The 17,003-nt window shown below is 42.7% G+C and overlaps 1 protein-coding gene across 1 annotated transcript in view; it reads left to right on the forward strand.

Annotated features, from left to right (window-relative positions):
* The window catches only part of LOC311142882 (ryanodine receptor 1-like), a gene marked incomplete at both ends in the record, with an annotated part of 65,751 nt that overhangs the window by 46,779 nt on the left and 1,969 nt on the right, over positions 1 to 17,003 (forward strand). The window contains 18 exon segments of the mRNA XM_084178588.1: positions 2,634 to 2,733; positions 2,910 to 2,989; positions 3,070 to 3,146; positions 3,280 to 3,353; positions 3,870 to 3,887; positions 5,120 to 5,200; positions 5,340 to 5,428; positions 5,599 to 5,727; positions 5,821 to 5,925; positions 10,522 to 10,603; positions 10,707 to 12,022; positions 12,132 to 12,217; positions 12,363 to 12,528; positions 12,653 to 12,739; positions 14,427 to 14,711; positions 14,925 to 15,055; positions 15,165 to 15,207; positions 16,857 to 16,990. Coding sequence (XP_084034714.1) covers positions 2,634 to 2,733; positions 2,910 to 2,989; positions 3,070 to 3,146; positions 3,280 to 3,353; positions 3,870 to 3,887; positions 5,120 to 5,200; positions 5,340 to 5,428; positions 5,599 to 5,727; positions 5,821 to 5,925; positions 10,522 to 10,603; positions 10,707 to 12,022; positions 12,132 to 12,217; positions 12,363 to 12,528; positions 12,653 to 12,739; positions 14,427 to 14,711; positions 14,925 to 15,055; positions 15,165 to 15,207; positions 16,857 to 16,990 — 3,083 coding nt within the window.

Consider the following 17,003-nt stretch of genomic DNA (forward strand, 5'->3'; position numbering starts at 1 on the left):
ATTCTGCGGGCCAAATTCGGCCCGCCAGTTCAGGAACCCTGCTGTAGACCATACAAAAATCATATGGACCATCCTAAAGTATTGACCTACCTGCTAAGCACAAAGTTCCACTGATGTGTATTCCTTCAAATTGGCAGGCAGAATGTGTTTACATGGGTCAAATTAATGTTGTCAAGATATAATGGCTCCTCCATTTTTTTCGCCAGAAATACATTTTACATTTTCCGTAGTTTGTATATACATTCAGTGGCCAGTTTATTAGGTACACCACCCCATTCACAAAAATTATTCGCTCCTACAGACAGTGAGTAATGTGGCTTGCTATATAAAACAGGCAGACAGGCATCGAGGCATTCATTTACTGTTCGATTGAAAGTTAGAATGGGCAAAACAAGGGACCTAAGCGACTTTGAGCGTGGTATGATTGTTGGTGCCAGGCACACTGGTTCCAGTATCTCAGAAACGACTGGCCTCCTGGGCTTTTCACGCACGACAGTGTCTAGGGTTTACCGAGAATGGTACGACAAACAAAAAACCACACCAGGTTCCACTCCTATCAGCTAAAAAAAAGAAGAAGAGGCTCCAGTGGGCACGCGATCACCAACACTGGACAATTGAGGAGTAGAAAAACATTGCTTGTTCCGACAAATCCCAGTTTCTGTCGAGTCAGGATTTGGCGTAAGCAGCATTACCTTTTATATTATATGGTCCCATCCTGCTTGGTGTCATTTGTACAGGCTGGTGGTGTAATGGTGTGGGGAATGTCTTCCTGGCACACGGTAGGTCCCTTGATACCAATTGAGCAACTTTCCATGCCCGAAGAATTCAGGCTGTTCTGGTGGCAAAGGGGGGTCCGACCCAGTACTAGATGGGTGTACCTAATAAACTGGGTGTATATCGGTATATTTCAATATTTATGTAAGTGGTATATTTGGATGAATAGGAGTTCTGTAAATAGTTACCTTTAGAGTGGAGGAGGCCATTAGCCATGTTGTAAGTCACATGTATACTACCACACATTGTCCCAAGTCTATCCTATCACTGTCGGCTCATACCCCTTGTGTACTGTATGGTCTTTCATGTAGATTCAGATGGGAATCTCTTAACAGAACAGATCCTGTCTGTTTCTCAGATGGGAATCTCGAACATAACTGATCCTGTCTGTTTCTCAGATGGGAATCTCTAACAGAACTGATCCTGTCTGTTTCTCAGATGCGAATCTCTAACAGAACTGATCCTGTCTGTTTCTCACACCGTAACCAACTAATAAACCTTTGACTGACCTCTGCCCCCTCTGTCTGTGGCAGTTCCATGTTCTCTTTCTGCTCTTCCACTTACTCTGGCATAACATGTTCATTTCTATTAACTGAATGTTACTAATCAATGTTGTTCCTTTCCATACTTACTTAGCGTATTGACAAATAAACTACAGTGAAAGCCAGTCTTCTCTCCCAGACATAGACTGACACGTACAGTAACAGTATGTATACACATAGTTACAGCAACAACACATTCACTGGTAGACAAACTGTATCCAAAAATCCCTATAGTTTCCATGGAAACTCAGTAAGTAATGTCAAGTACACCTTCACCACACTTACTGGGTAGACCATGGTCAGGCATACGCGGGTGGTGGGTGGTGCTTTGGGTGGGTGTGGGTGGGTTAGGAGGGTGGGATGCTGTGGGTGGGGGGAACTGATAAAACATGTTAGTATTTTAATTACATTTTGGTTTAAAGAAAATGTTGGTTACAATATTAAATCTGGTTAGTTTTTATACCTTATATATGCTTAACTGCATTACAGCAAGATTACAGTAAATGTGGTTCTGTGACAAAGAGATGTTTGGGCTTTTAAAAATAAAAATGTCATAATATTCCTTTCAGCAGAACTGCTCCTCTCTGAGGGCTGTGTAAAGTTCAATGTGTGATATAAGACACCAGGGGAGACACTGTGGTTATTCAATAGATCCTGTATGGTCCTTTGCATTGAATAGCACTGCAGCATGCAAGGTCATCAGGGCTGTTTGCTGTAGTCTAACGTTTGCTCCAGTCAGCAAACGTGAAGAACTAGTTTAACGACTACATGACTAATTAACTGGGGAGAGAGAATGAGACAGACGGGTGATATAAAGATAATGAAATGTGTGGAAAACGAGTCAAAAAGCACATGAAGCATGCAGGTTTGAATTGGTTTTTCCCATACAATACTAGGAAAATGACAAGAAATAGAGCAGAGAGTAGATACTGAGAATGAGAAACTATTTCAAATGTAGATAGATACAGTATGTAGCACAGGATGCTGGTGAGGGGAGGATGGCTCATAATAATGGCTGGAATGGAGTCAATGGAATGGTGTCAAGTACATGGATACGATGTGTTTGATACTGTTCCATTTATTCCATTCCAGCCATTACGATGAGCCTGTCCTCCCCAATGAAGGTGCCACCAGCCGCCTGTGATATGTAGCATATAAAACTATAGGCCTACACTATTTCAACATTTAGGGCTGCAAGTCAGTGGAGGTTAGGGAGAACGTCTAGCCAGCTAGGGACAAGCTGTGTGAATGCGGAGTGACTGCGGGGTGGGATGTGTGACCATCAGGACACAGTCACAGCATCTGTGTCCATCGCAGGAGAAAGAGATGGAGAAGCAGAGACTCCTATACCAGCAGTCCCGTCTCCACAACCGTGGGGCGGCTGAGATGGTGCTGCAGATGATCAGTGCCTGCAAAGGTACTTCCCCGGCCCATACAGAACATCTTGCAGGCTGCCTACAGGCTAACCCTACAAGTCAATGTCTCTCAGTCACAGTGCATGTGTTTGAAGGATACCTGTCATGGTCGACACATTACAAATACTATTTATACCCGTCATCTAGAATGGTAAAGAGTACTTTTTGCTCCATCTAGGTGAGACTGGCTGCATGGTGTCCTCCACTCTTAAACTGGGCATCTCCATCCTAAACGGTGGTAACGTTGAGGTTCAACAGGTAAGTATCATCCCAGTGGGCTCTATCCATCTGACCTGAGTTTATAGAAGTTATTGACTGGTCTCACTGTCTGTTTGCAGAAAATGCTTGAATACCTGAAGGATAAGAAGGATGTTGGCTTCTTTTTGAGTGTCCAGGCTCTAATGCAGACATGCAGGTTTTTGTTTTCACCCCTGAATTACTCAAGTATAGAGTAGAACTTACTTACATACTAGAAAATGGAGTCAACAGCTTATGAAGTTTGATAAAAGGTGACTGTATGCTTAGAAAAGTGTTGTTTTTCATGACAGTGTCCTGGACCTGAATGCCTTTGAGAGACAGAACAAGGCAGAGGGGCTGGGTATGGTGTCGGAGGAGGGAACAAGTAAGTCTTGAAACCTCTGACCATACTGGACACTGGTACACCACCTTTGCCCCACCTTGCACCACCTTTGCATCCATGTCCTGTCCAGGCAATCACACACACGTTCAGTATCAGGGATAGTTCCTCCACTTCATTCCTCCATCTTATGAATGTTCAGTTGTAGTAACATCCATAAACTCTGCTGTCCAATAATGATTGAATGATTAAATGTTTTGATCTAACTGTGTAATTTTGTCAGATGGTGATTTGAATTTACAGAGTGTCTGTCTAGTACTGTATTTTGACTCGCTAATATTTTGTGTTGTTTACACTCTGTTTATTTGTAGAATATTTTGTAAGTGTAATATTCTTGTAAACTAATTTTAGAATTATTGACAATAGAATGTTGTTAACCACCCCTCCCAACTCCTAAGTATTCTACTGTTGTCTGTCAACTCACTAGCCCTCTCTTTCCCTACCTTGCCATCATTGCGTCTCTCCCTCCCCTCTCCCATTCCCTCCTTTGCTGGTCCTCAGACATGAAGTCAGAACGGGGTAAATGATACCTCTGTCTCTCTTTTTTTCTCTCTTTTCTCTTGCTCTCCCTGTCACCTTCATCTTCTTTCTCTCTTTTTAATTATCTCGTGTTGTGGAGCCCACCTCTATTCAATTTCACACTCAAGGAGTTTATGAAATAACTTTTCAGTCATGTCAGGTAATGCCAATGCCATTTTATTCTTCAGGTAAATACATTTCTATGTATACATAGCAAACTTATTCAACTCTCAAAGAGCAATGTGCACTAGCAACAGACAATGACTGAAAAGCATTCTTTCCCCTTGAGTGTCTAACCACAGATCTACTGAAACTCCGAAGCACGGAATCAGCGCAATATCTGAATCCATCGATCTCTCAAATTCATCCTCGCTAACCCTGGTCCCTGGCCATGATCCCCTATAAGCCCTTTGTGTCTGCCCCACCCAACTCTGTGAACCATCACATGACTTACACTGTAATCCCCCCCACAATGACATCAACCCTCCTCCTATTTACCTTGGTTGGACAGAACTCCAAACTCTGGCCCTAACCTACGCTCAGTGGAGTTAGGAGTGCAGTAGGTCTGTGATGCATGACTGTGTGTCTGCATGCACTGACTTAAGGAACTGAGGGAGTGAACTTCTCCATACGTTGTATGTCTGTATACCGTGATGTCCATTGTATCTATACATGTTGATGTGACCATGTACTTTTATGTGTGTATACTGTGTATGTAGTATACTGTGTTTTCAGTGTTTATGGACAACTGTTTGTGTATGTGACATAATGGTGTTTGATTGTGTGTCTAAAAGTGCAGAGGTTTTTATCATAGCTTGCTGCTGTGAATGTGCTTTTACAGTACATGCCAACCTATTGGCTATGATTCAGCAAGAGGTTTTCTATTTTGTATTTACAGTAAACAACCCAGTATCAACTAAAACTGTTGTTCATCTATGTTGCCAAGGTGATCAGAAAGATGGACAGTCTGTAAGGAGGTTATTGCAGCTCTTACTAATACGATTACGCAGACGTGATGGAGAGCTGTGCAATGCTCATCACACTCACCTTATTGCTGCTGACCATGGCACACACAGGCTAACACTCTGATGAATGGCTCAAATTCTCTAGTTAGCCTCCAGCCTACGCTGCACACAGATAGAGGTAGCCTGACTGAACCCCCCTACTCTTAAAGATGTCCAGTACTCCTAGAACTAGTGTGATGCTCTCTCCCTTTGTCTCGCCCCCTCCAGGTGAGAAAGTCATGTCGGATGATGAGTTTACCTGTGATCTGTTCCGCATGTTGCAGCTGCTCTGTGAGGGCCACAATAACGGTGAGAGGAATTATGCCAATGGTGTTCTATTTAGGGAATGACAGATTTATCATTGAATCGTGACTTGAATAACGATGCTGTAATGCTAATCAAAAGTTGGCGGTCTTTGAGTGGACTCTTACTGTATGTTTTGTCTCAGATTTCCAGAACTACTTGCGGACACAGACAGGCAGCACCACCACTATCAACATCATCATCTGCACTGTGGATTACCTACTCCGACTGCAGGTACTGGCGCTCTGACTATAAACACATACCTGTTAAAGAGGTGTCCTGTTATCCCTTTCACCATGCACGTATTTCTCTCTCGCTCTCTCTTCTCTCTTTTTCCTCTCTTCTATCTCTCTATCTCTCTATCTCTCTATCTCTCTCTCTATCTCTCTATCAAATCTATCTAGGAGTCAATCAGTGATTTCTACTGGTATTATTCTGGGAAAGATATCATTGATGAGCCAGGCAAGAAGAACTTCTCCAAGGCCATGACAGTGGCTAAACAGATCTTCAACAGTCTGACTGAGTACATCCAGGTGAGTATAAACCCATGAATCTGTACAGTATGTAGATGACTGGATGTTACTGGGTATGGTATGTGTGTGACCGTACCTGGTGTTCTCCCTCAGGGTCCGTGTACAGGCAACCAGCAGTCCCTGACCCATAGCAGGCTGTGGGATGCAGTGGTGGGCTTCCTTCACGTCTTTGCCCACATGATGATGAAGCTGGCACAGGTACAAGCTACCTGCCTCAACACATACACATCTCTCACCATACAAAACACAGCGAGCAGCATTTAGAAACCACAAATGATCTACCTTAAGCAAACATTGATTGGTTGTGCATGAGGAAATGACAACTTGTATATCACACACGTATCTGATATGTAAACATACAAATCTGTATGTGTTGTAGCTAGTATACACTGCTTGCTGTGCACAAAATACAGTATCAACTTGCAACTGCACTTTATAATAGAGCATTGTGGTTTCACGATCTAAGTGATCCGTGTTACCATTGCAGGGGTGAGAATTTGCTATGAACTTACACTTGACTGCCAACTTTGCATTTAACAAACACTTTTCAAGCCAACAACTTGAACACTTTTGTTGCATTGTTTGACTGATAAGTCTGTAATTTCTAAAAAAAAATATATAATTACGGTAGAAGTAGTTTGTAGAAACTGAATCTGGAATGGTGAACTAAATCGTATTGTGATGAAAGCGTCCGCTCTTACTCCCATGCATAAAGCAACCCCCCTCACAGATATCTCCTCACACTGTCTTTCTAACTGACATTCACACAAATGCACTGGCTTGCAGACACACCAAATACATGACTATGGCACACTATTGAACAGTGGTAATTGAAGAAATTAACGGCATATTTGTATCATACTGTAAGTATGTTAGTTACTTACGAGTAAATAGTTAGTAGATTGATAAATGATATGTACAGTACTTATAATTACATATATTAGTGTTGTAATGTTAGTACGTAACACCTTGATAAAAGTTTAACAGTAAAAACCACGTGGCAAAGTATTTTGAAATGTAGCACTGTCTTTACGTTTTTACTCTGCTTACAAATCTTAGGAGATATTGATTATGTAAACTGTCTTTCACATGGTCTATGCAGGGTAAAGTATGTATTCATTTTATTTATCTATTATTGACGTGATTGAGTTTTTACCAGTTTTGTCCTGATTCATCCCTGGTTTCCTTTTTTTCGGTTTGTTTTATACTCACCTGCCTTTTAAAGCTGGAATAAGAACTAGAAAAGTACTTATTTTTTGTCATGCAATATTGTATGTCAACATCCAAAACAATTAAAACAACTGAAAACAACCTACTGCAACAATGAAAGGCAGAGGTCCACATTGTTTTATTTGGTTAACGTCAAGTGCTTTATAAAATTCCATTACTAACCTACCTGCTGTATATTGGATTCTCATTCCAGACTTTACTCAACTTCTTTAAAGTGGCAATCAGCAGTAGAATCAATAACAAAGCGTTTTCCCCGCCCCGTTTCGGTAAAAAGCTGAGGGATGGGGCTGGAGAAATGTAACCCCTCTCAAATTCATAGACAGAGCTATAGATGCAAGGACTGACCATACGTTATATCAAAATGACAGTTTTAACCATGTTTTTGTTTACATGTACTTTGTTTACAAACATTGGCGTAAAACAAGCTTATATTTTGGGTTCTGATAGGGTACGACAGTTGAACTAAGCTCATGAGGCATTTATAAGTGATATTCTTCAAGAATCAATGGGTACATATCCTTAATTTATTAACTTAATTTAAGTCCAAAAATGGATGTAGCAACTGCCGATTGCCCCTTTAATGGTCTGCGTTAGGGATAGTAACGTGAAATTCTTAAAAGCAGGTGAATGTAAAGCTAACTGAAAAAAGGGACAGCCCTTTAACAATCCCTGATGGAGCCTACACTGTATTAATCTGCCACTCCGTGTGCACTCATTATACACAGTAATGTATGGTTGGCTGTATGCTGTTCACTTCTGACATGATGCTTTCTCACTAATTCTAACATTGCTCCAGCATAACGTTGGAGATGCATGCTACTCTCCAGTCTTTCTGTGTAAAATGAATATTATTTTTCATTTTTAATAATTTAAACTAATGTTGTTGGCCAAAAACCAAGTGAACATACAGGTTCTCTTGAATTGTAAGTTGCATACATGTAAAATGTAAGTTGATGTGTGTGGTAAAACAAAATCCCTGATTTGTTAATTGTTTACAATGAAATATTTTAAATGTGTATCTCAATAAAATGCAAGCAAAGGATCATCTTAAGGGTAAGGTGTTATCCTTTTAACCTTCAGCTCCTTCTGTCTTACCATGGAGACATAAGCATTTACTCGAATGGCAGTTTTGTACCAGTTCATCATCTATTTCTTAGAGTACATACAGGTAACTGCCAAAATAAAGGGAACACCAGCATAGTGTCTTAAAGGCCGTTGGCCGCAAGAACAGCTTCAATGCACCTTCGCATACGTTTCTGGAACTCTATTAGAGCGATGCGACACCATTCTTCCATGATAAATTCCACCATTTGGTGTTGATGGTGGTGGAAAATGCTGTCTCAGGCGCCGCTCCAGAATCTCCCATAAGTGTTCAATTGGGTTGAGATCTGGTGACTGAGACACACACAGACACACACTTTAAACCCCCTATGCTCCTGTGAGACCCCGCTTTCAAAGTCACTGAGATCTCTTCTACCCATTGTAGCCAAAATAATGGGCAACTGGGCATTTTTATACAGGACCCTAAGCATGATGGGATGTTTTAATTGTTTAATTAACTCAGGAACCACACCTGTGTGGAAGCACCTGCTTTCAATATACTTTGTATCCCTCATTTACTCAAGTGTTTCCTTTATTTTGGCAGTGATCTGTATATACAGAGCAGACCTCAGATGACGTACAGGATAAGTTATTTAACCACTGTGGGTGAATTTATCAAAGAAGATACAGCATGGCTCTTAGGAGTGGTAGAGCACATAGTCAGTGGCAAAGGACATTTTATCAGCAGATTCATATAGATTTGGAGACTCATTGTGCTGGTGAACTCATTGAATACTCATTAATGAAAGGTGTTTACACTGAAATCCAAACCATATGGGTTCAGGCCATCCCATTACTGTCATACTGCATGAATACTTCTAGATTCTCTAGCAATGTGAGATTCCATTGGCATACGAATTATCTTCACTATCATTATGTCTACAGGCCTGAAATGCACAGTTGTAACACTAAATGTAATTGTTGTGAAGTGTTCTGTGCAGTGCCTTTAGAAAGTATTTACACCCCTTTACTTTTTCCACATTTTGTTGTGTTACAGCCTGAATTTAAAATGGATTCAATTGAGAGTTATTGTCACTGGCCTACACACAATACCCCATAATGTCAAAGTGGAATTATGTTTTTCAACATAAATAATGAAAAGCTGAAATGTCTTCAGTCAGTATTCAACCCCTTTGTTATGGCAAGCCTAAATAAGTTCAGGAGTAAAAATGTGCTTAACCTCTTAAGGATCGGACCCTTTTTTTCAATTTTCGTCTAAAATGACATACCCAAATCTAACTGCCTGTGGCTCAGGACCTGAAGCAAGGGTATGCATATTCCTGATACCATTTGAAAGGAAACACTTAGAAGTTTGTGGAAATGTGAAATTAATGTAGGAGAATATAACACATTAGATCTGGTAAAAGATAATACAAACAAAAACAAATTTCATCATGAGGCCAATGGTGCCTTTGAAACAGTTACAGAGTTTAATGGCTGTGATAGGAGAAAACTGAGGATGGATAAACAACATTGTAGTTACTCCACAATTCTAACCTAAATGACATAGTGAAAAGAAGGACGCATGTACAGAATAAAAAATATTCCAAAAACATGCATCCTGTTTGCAACAAGGCACTAAAGTAATTCTGCAAAAAATGTGGCAAAGCAATTAACTTTTTGTCCTGAAAACAAAGTGTTATGTTTGGGACAAATCTGAGTACCACTCGCCATATTTTCAAGCATCGTGGTAGCTGCATCATGTTATGGGTATGCTTGCAATTGTTAAGGACTGGTGAGTCTTTCAGGATAAAAAATTAACGGAATGGAGCTAAGCACAGGCAAAATGTGTGGTCCTCTGTAGCTCAATTGGTAGAGCATGGCGCTTGTAACGCCATGGTAGTGGGTTCGATCCCCGGGACCACCAAAACCTAAAAATAAATGTATGCATGCATGACTGTCAGTCGCTTTGGATAAAAGCGTCTGGTAAATGGCATATTATATTATATTATAAAATCCTAGAGGAAAACCTGGTTTGGTCTGCTTTCCACCAGATACTGGGAGATGAATTCACCTTTCAGCAGGACAATAACCAAAACACAAGGCCAAATCTACACTGCAGTTGCTTACCAAGAAGACAGTGAATGTTCCTGAGTGGCCGAGTTAGTTTTGACTTAATTCTGTTTCGAAAAACTATGGCAAGACCTGAAAATGGTTGTCTAGCAATGATCAACAACCAATTTGACAGAGCTTGAAGAATTCTTAAAATAATAATAGGCAAATAGTGTACAATCCAGGTGTGGAAAGCTTTTAGAGACTTACCCAGAAAGACTCACAGCTTTAATCGCTGCCAAAGGTGATTCTAACATGTATTGACCCAGGGGGTTAAATACTTATCTAATCAAGATATATTAGTGTTGAACTTGACAATTAAATCCATTTTAATCGCACTTTGTAACGCAACAAAAAAAGTCAAGGGGTGTGAATACTTTCTGAAGGCACTGTATGTGTTTGTGCTCGTAGGACTCCAGCCAGATTGACCTGCTGAAGGAGCTACTGGACCTCCAGAAAGACATGGTGGTCATGCTACTCTCTCTACTGGAGGGTAAAAATACATTTTCATGACAATCTTTCTGCTGTTTCTGCCTTTTCTCTTTCATTTCTCTCACCTCCTTCATTATTTGCTTCCATTTTATGCCATGTTTCAGGTAATGTTGTGAATGGCACCATTGCCCGTCAGATGGTGGACATGCTGGTGGAGTCCTCCAGCAACGTGGAGATGATCCTCAAATTCTTTGACATGTTCCTCAAACTGAAGGACATTGTGGCGTCAGACGCCTTCCGTGATTACGTGACCGACCCCCGAGGGTTGATCTCTAAGAAGGACTTTCAGAAGGCAATGGACAGCCAGAAACAGTACTCTCCCTCTGAGATCCAATTCCTTTTGTCCTGCTCAGAGGCCGATGAGAATGACATGATCAACTTTGAGGAGTTTGCCGACCGGTTCCAGGAGCCAGCTAAAGACATTGGCTTTAACATTGCAGTATTGCTGACCAACCTGTCTGAACATGTGCCTCATGACCTCAGGCTGAAGAACTTCCTAGAGCAGGCAGAGAGTGTACTCAACTACTTCCGCCCCTTCCTGGGACGTATAGAGATCATGGGTGCCAGCAGGAAGATAGAACGTATTTACTTTGAGATCAGTGAGGTCAACCGCACACAGTGGGAGATGCCTCAGGTCAGAGAGTCTAAACGACAGTTCATCTTTGATGTTGTCAATGAGGGGGGCGAGTCTGAGAAGATGGAGATGTTTGTCAACTTCTGCGAGGACACCATCTTTGAGATGAACATCGCCTCCCAGATCTCAGAGCAGGATGAGGAGAAGGAGGAGGATGATGATGATGAGCCGGCTGAAGGAGGAGCTGAGGCAGCAGGAGGAGGAGGTGGAGGGGGAGATGAAGAGGGCAATGGAGAGGAAGGAGAGCCAGAGTCCAGCTCTGCCTTTGCAGACTTCATCAACAGCTTATTGAACTTCCTGAGTATCTTCACCTTCCGTAACCTGCGCAGGCAGTACCGCAGGGTGAGGAAGATGACTATCAAGCAGATAGTGGTAGGTCTGGCCACCTTCTTCTGGACTATCCTCATTGGCATCCTGCACTTCATCTACAGTGTATGTAAGGGCTTCTTCATGCTCATTTGGCAAACTCTATTTGGAGGAGGCCTGGTGGAGGGAGCCAAGAACATCACAGTGACAGAGATCTTGGCCAGTATGCCCGACCCCACCCAGGACGAGGTGCATGGGGACCTGCCAGGGGAGCCTGGGGCTGGGGAGGAGCAGGAGGCAGGAGGGGTGACTGACCAAATGGACACAGGTGGTGGAGAGGAGGAGCAGGAGGACAACCAAGACAAGGAAGGTGGGGGGCCACCACGCATCGATGCTCCAGGAGGACTTGGTGACATGGGAATTGAGGCCACTGTTGAGCCTCCTACTCCCGAGGGTACTCCTTTGACCAGGAGGAAACAAGTGAGGCACCTTTCCTTTTTAATGCAGAGACTAAAAAGTGCATGGTGAGCTTTCCAGTAAAGTATGTCTACATTCACTTATACTAATGACCTTTTCTTGTGGTTGGCAGCAACCAGAGGAGGGTGCTGCTGCAGCTGCTGAGCCTGCTCCTGCTCCTGCCTTAGAGGAGCCCCCTCCAGAGCCTGAGAAGGCAGAGTGAGTACATCAGGCCATCTTCCTACCTGTCTTGCCTCCCCTACACTCTCTCATCCCCCTGTATGAACCATACTGTACACGCGTTAATGTTGTGGTGTTTGTTGGAACGTGCTAAAAACCAAACATCCTATTACTTAATTTTCAGCACTGAAAACGGAGAGAAGGCCGAGAAAGAAGCTGAGACCAAAGAGGAGGAGAAGCAGGAGGAACCGAAGGAAAAGAAGACCAAGGCTAAGAAAGATAAGAAACAACACAGGGAGCAAGGGTTCCAACTCTGGACTGAGCTGGACATCCAAAGAAACAAATTCTTGGTTAGATATGGCAGTTAAATAATTGCTTTCCTCTAATAGTTTTTGCTGATGTGGCAATTTGGATACTGTCAGTTCCTCTGTCCACCTGGATTAATACGACTTATTTTGTCTCTTTCTTTCCCAGAACTACCTCTCTCGGAACTTTTACAATCTGCGTTTTCTGGCACTGTTCATTGCATTTGCTCTAAACTTCATACTACTCTTCTACAAGGTGAACAAATGCTTACATTATATATAAAAATGACTGTTACTTGAAATACACTATATATACAAAAGTATGTTGACACCCCTTCAAATTAGTGGATTCGGCTATTTCAGCCACACCCGTTGCTGACAGGTGTACAAAATCAAGCACACAGCAATGCAATCTCCATAGACAAACATCAGCAGTAGAATGGCCTTACTGAAGAGCTCAGTGACTTTCAACGTGGCGCCGCCATTGGATGCCACCTTCCAACAAGTCAGTTCGTAAAATTTCTGCCCTGCTAGAGCTGCCCCGGTCAACTGTAAGTGCTGTTATTGTGACGTGGAAACGTGGTAGGCCACACAAGCTCACAACGGGACCACCGAGTGCTGAAGTGCGTAGCGCGTAAAAATCTGTCCTCCTCAGTTGCGACTCTCACTAACGATTTCCAAACTGCCTCTGGAAGCAACGTCAGCACAAGAACTGTTCGTCGGGAGCTTCATGAAATGGGTTTCCATGGCCGAGCAGCCGCACACAAGCCTAAGATCACCATGCGCAATGCCAAGCGTCGGCTGGAGTGGTGTAAAGCTCACTCCTGGAAATGTGTTCCATGGAGTGATGAATCACGCTTCACCATCTGGTAGTCCACTAGACGAATCTGGGTTTGGCGGATGCCAGGAGAACGCTTCCTGCCCGACTGCATAGTGCCAACTGTAAAGTTTGGTGGAGGAGGAATAATGGTCTGGGGCTGTTTTTCATGGTTCAGGCTAGGCCCCTTAGTTCCAGTGAAGGGAAATCTTAACCCTACAGCATACAATGACATTCTAGACGATTCTGTGCTTCCAACTTTGTGGCAACAGTTTGGAGAAGGCCCTTTCCTGTTTCAGCATGACAATGACACCATGCACAAAGCGAGGTCCATACATAAATGGTTTGTCGAGATCGGTGTGGAAGAACTTGACTGGCTTGCACAGAGCCCTGACCTCAACCCCATCTAACACCTTTGGGATGAATTGGAAATCCGACTGCGAGCCAGGCCTAAACGCCCAACATCAGTGCCCGACCTCACTAATGCTCTTGTGGCTGAATGGAAGCAAGTCCCCAGCCACAGCAATATTCCAACATCTAGTGGAAAGCCTTCCCAGAAGAGTGGAGGCTGTTATAGCAGTAAAAGGGGGACCAACACATATTAATGGCTAGGATATCCCACTGGCTATCCTAAGTTGAATGCACCAATTTGTAAGTCGCTCTGGGTAAGAGCATCTGCGCTTGTAACGCCAAGGTAGTGGGTTCGATCCCCGGGACCACCCATACACAAAAAAAAAAAAAAAAATGTATGCACGCATGACTGTAAGTCGCTTTGGATAAAAGCGTCTGCTAAATGGCATATTATATTATTATATTATTAAATGTGAATGTAATGATTTTGGAATGAGACGAACAGGTGTCCACATACTGTTTGTTCATGTAGTGTATCTGACCATCATTTGATTTGTTTTATGTGTAATACCATCTCCAGGTGGGAAGTGACATGTGGTTGTACAGTGTTCTGACCTAAACATTACATATAACCGGTTTTAGAACTTTAAATTCAAATCACTTCCTGAATTGACTGCCTTCATTTGGAATTGACCTCAACCCTGCATAACACATCAAGTGTTAAATGTTCACATGTATCTGTGTTGTTGTGTCTCTGCCTGTGTCCATTGTGCAGGTGTCGGACAGCCCCCCTGGAGAAGGTGATGAGGTGGAGGGCTCTGGCATGTTTGAGGGCTCGGGGGTGGGGGCGCTGTTTGAGGGCAGTGGGCTGTTTGAGGGCTCGGCAGAAGAGATGGAGGGATCTGGTGGGGAGGAAGGAGGAGACGAGGAGGAGGAGGAGGGCCCAGTCTACTTCTTCTTGGAGGAGAGCACTGGCTACATGCAGCCCACCCTCACTTTTCTGGCCGCCCTGCACACAGTCATCGCCTTCCTCTGCATCATCGGCTACAACTGTCTAAAGGTGAGGTTCATGCAATAGTAAATACTACATACTACTAATTCATACTACTACATACTACTACTAATACATACATACTACATACTACAACAACAACAAACCTCAAGTGTATCTGTGCCCCATAACAGTTAGTGGGATTTTTTCATCAAGAACACGAGTGATCTGTATCATGACATAAACATCTCAATTACAACAGAGAATGTGTGTTCCTCTCAGATCCCTCTGGTGATCTTTAAGAGAGAGAAGGAGCTGGCCAGGAAGCTGGAGTTTGATGGTCTTTACATCACAGAGCAGCCTGAGGATGATGACATCAAAGGCCAATGGGACAGACTGGTCCTCAACACACCGTAAGCAAGCTCCTAGAAGTCTACCTATACCACTAATATTATATCCTTTCAGAAAACTTGAGGAATTACAGCTTAAATGATGCACATCTTTCCAATTGTTTATTCACAGTTCTTTTCCAAACAACTACTGGGACAAGTTTGTTAAGCGAAAGGTAAGCTACTTTTGGGTTTTGGAGGCTATGTATGTACAGTGGCTTGCGAAAGTATTCACCCCCCCTTGGCATTTTTCCTATTTTGTTGCCTTACAACCTGGAATTAAAATAGGTTTGTATCATTTGATTTACACAACATGCCTACCACTTTGAAGATGCAAAATATTTTGTTTTGTGAAACAAACAAGAAATAAGACAAAAAAACTGAAAACTTGAGCGTGCATAACTATTCACCCCCCCAAAGTCAATACTTTGTAGAGACACCGTTTGCAGCAATTACAGCTGCAAGTCTCTTGGGGTATGTCTCTATAAGTTTGGCACATCTAGCCACTGGGATTTTTGCCCATTCTTCAAGGCGAAACTGCTCCAGCTCCTTCGAGTTGGATGGGTTCCGCTGGTGTACAGCAATCTTTACGTCATACCACAGATTCTCAATTGGATTGAGGTCTGGGCTTTGACTAGGCCATTTTAAGACATTTAAATATTTCCCCTTAAACCATTCAAGTGTTGCTTTAGCAGTATGCTTAGGGTCATTGTCCTGCTGGAAGGTGAACCTCCGTTCCAGTCTCAAATCTCTGGAAGACTGAAACAGGTTTCCCTCAATAATTTCCCTGTATTTAGCGGCATCTATCATTCCTTCAATTCTGACCAGTTTCCCAGTCCCTGCCGATGAAAAACATGGTGTTCTCGGGGTGATGAGAGGTGTTGGGTTTGCGCAAGACATAGTGTTTTCCTTGATGGCCAAAAAGCTCAATTTTAGTCTCATCTGACCAGAGTACCTTCTTCCATATGTTTGGGGAGTCTCCCACATGCCTTTTGGCGAACACCAAACGTGTTTGCTTATTTCTTTCTTTAAGCAATGGCTTTTTTCTGGCCACTCTTCCGTAAAGCCCAGCTCTGTGGAGTGTACGGCTTAAAGTGGTCCTATGGACAGATACACCAATCTCTGCTGTGAGCTCCTTCAGGGTTATCTTTGGTCTCTTTGTTGCCTCTCTGATTAATGCCCTCCTTGCCTGGTCCGTGAGTTTTGGTGGGTGGCCCTCTCTTGGCAGGTTTGTTGTGGTGCCATATTATTTCCATTTTTTAATAATGGATTTAATGGTGCTCCGTGGGATGTTCAAAGTTTCGGATATTTTTTTATAACCCAACCCTGATCTGTACTTCTCCACAACTTTGTCCCTGACCTGTTTGGAGAGCTCCTTGGTCTTCATGGTGCCGCTTGCTTGGTGGTGCCCCTTGCTTAGTGGTGTTGCAGACTCTGGGGCCTTTCAGAACAGGTGTATATATACTGAGATCATGTGACACAGATTGCACACAGGTGGACTTTATTTAACTAATTATATGACTTCTAAAGGTAATTGGTTGCACCAGATCTTATTTAGGGGCTTCATAGCAAAGGGGGTGAATGCATATGCACGCACCACCTTTCCGTTATAACAAGTTATTTTTTTCATTTCACTACACCAATTTGGACTATTTTGTGTATGTCTATTACATGAAATCCAAATAAAAATCAATTTAAATTACAGGTTGTAATGCAACAAAATAGGAAAAACGCCAATGGGGATTACTACTTTTGCAAGGCACTGTATGAAGTTGGTTGAGTTGGTCTCTGGATGGAATGGTCCATGGTATGTCTGTGTACCCAGGTCCTGGAAAAGTATGGAGACATTTACGGCAGAGAGAGGATCGCAGAGCTCCTTGGCATGGATTTAGCCTCACTGGATGTCAGTCAACAAACTGATAAGAAGCAGGAGGAACCAGACAATTCCACATTGGCCTGGTATTAACCAATG

This window comes from Coregonus lavaretus (genome assembly GCF_964263955.1).
Source record: "Coregonus lavaretus genome assembly, chromosome: 15".
NCBI classification, from domain to species: domain Eukaryota; kingdom Metazoa; phylum Chordata; class Actinopteri; order Salmoniformes; family Salmonidae; genus Coregonus; species Coregonus lavaretus.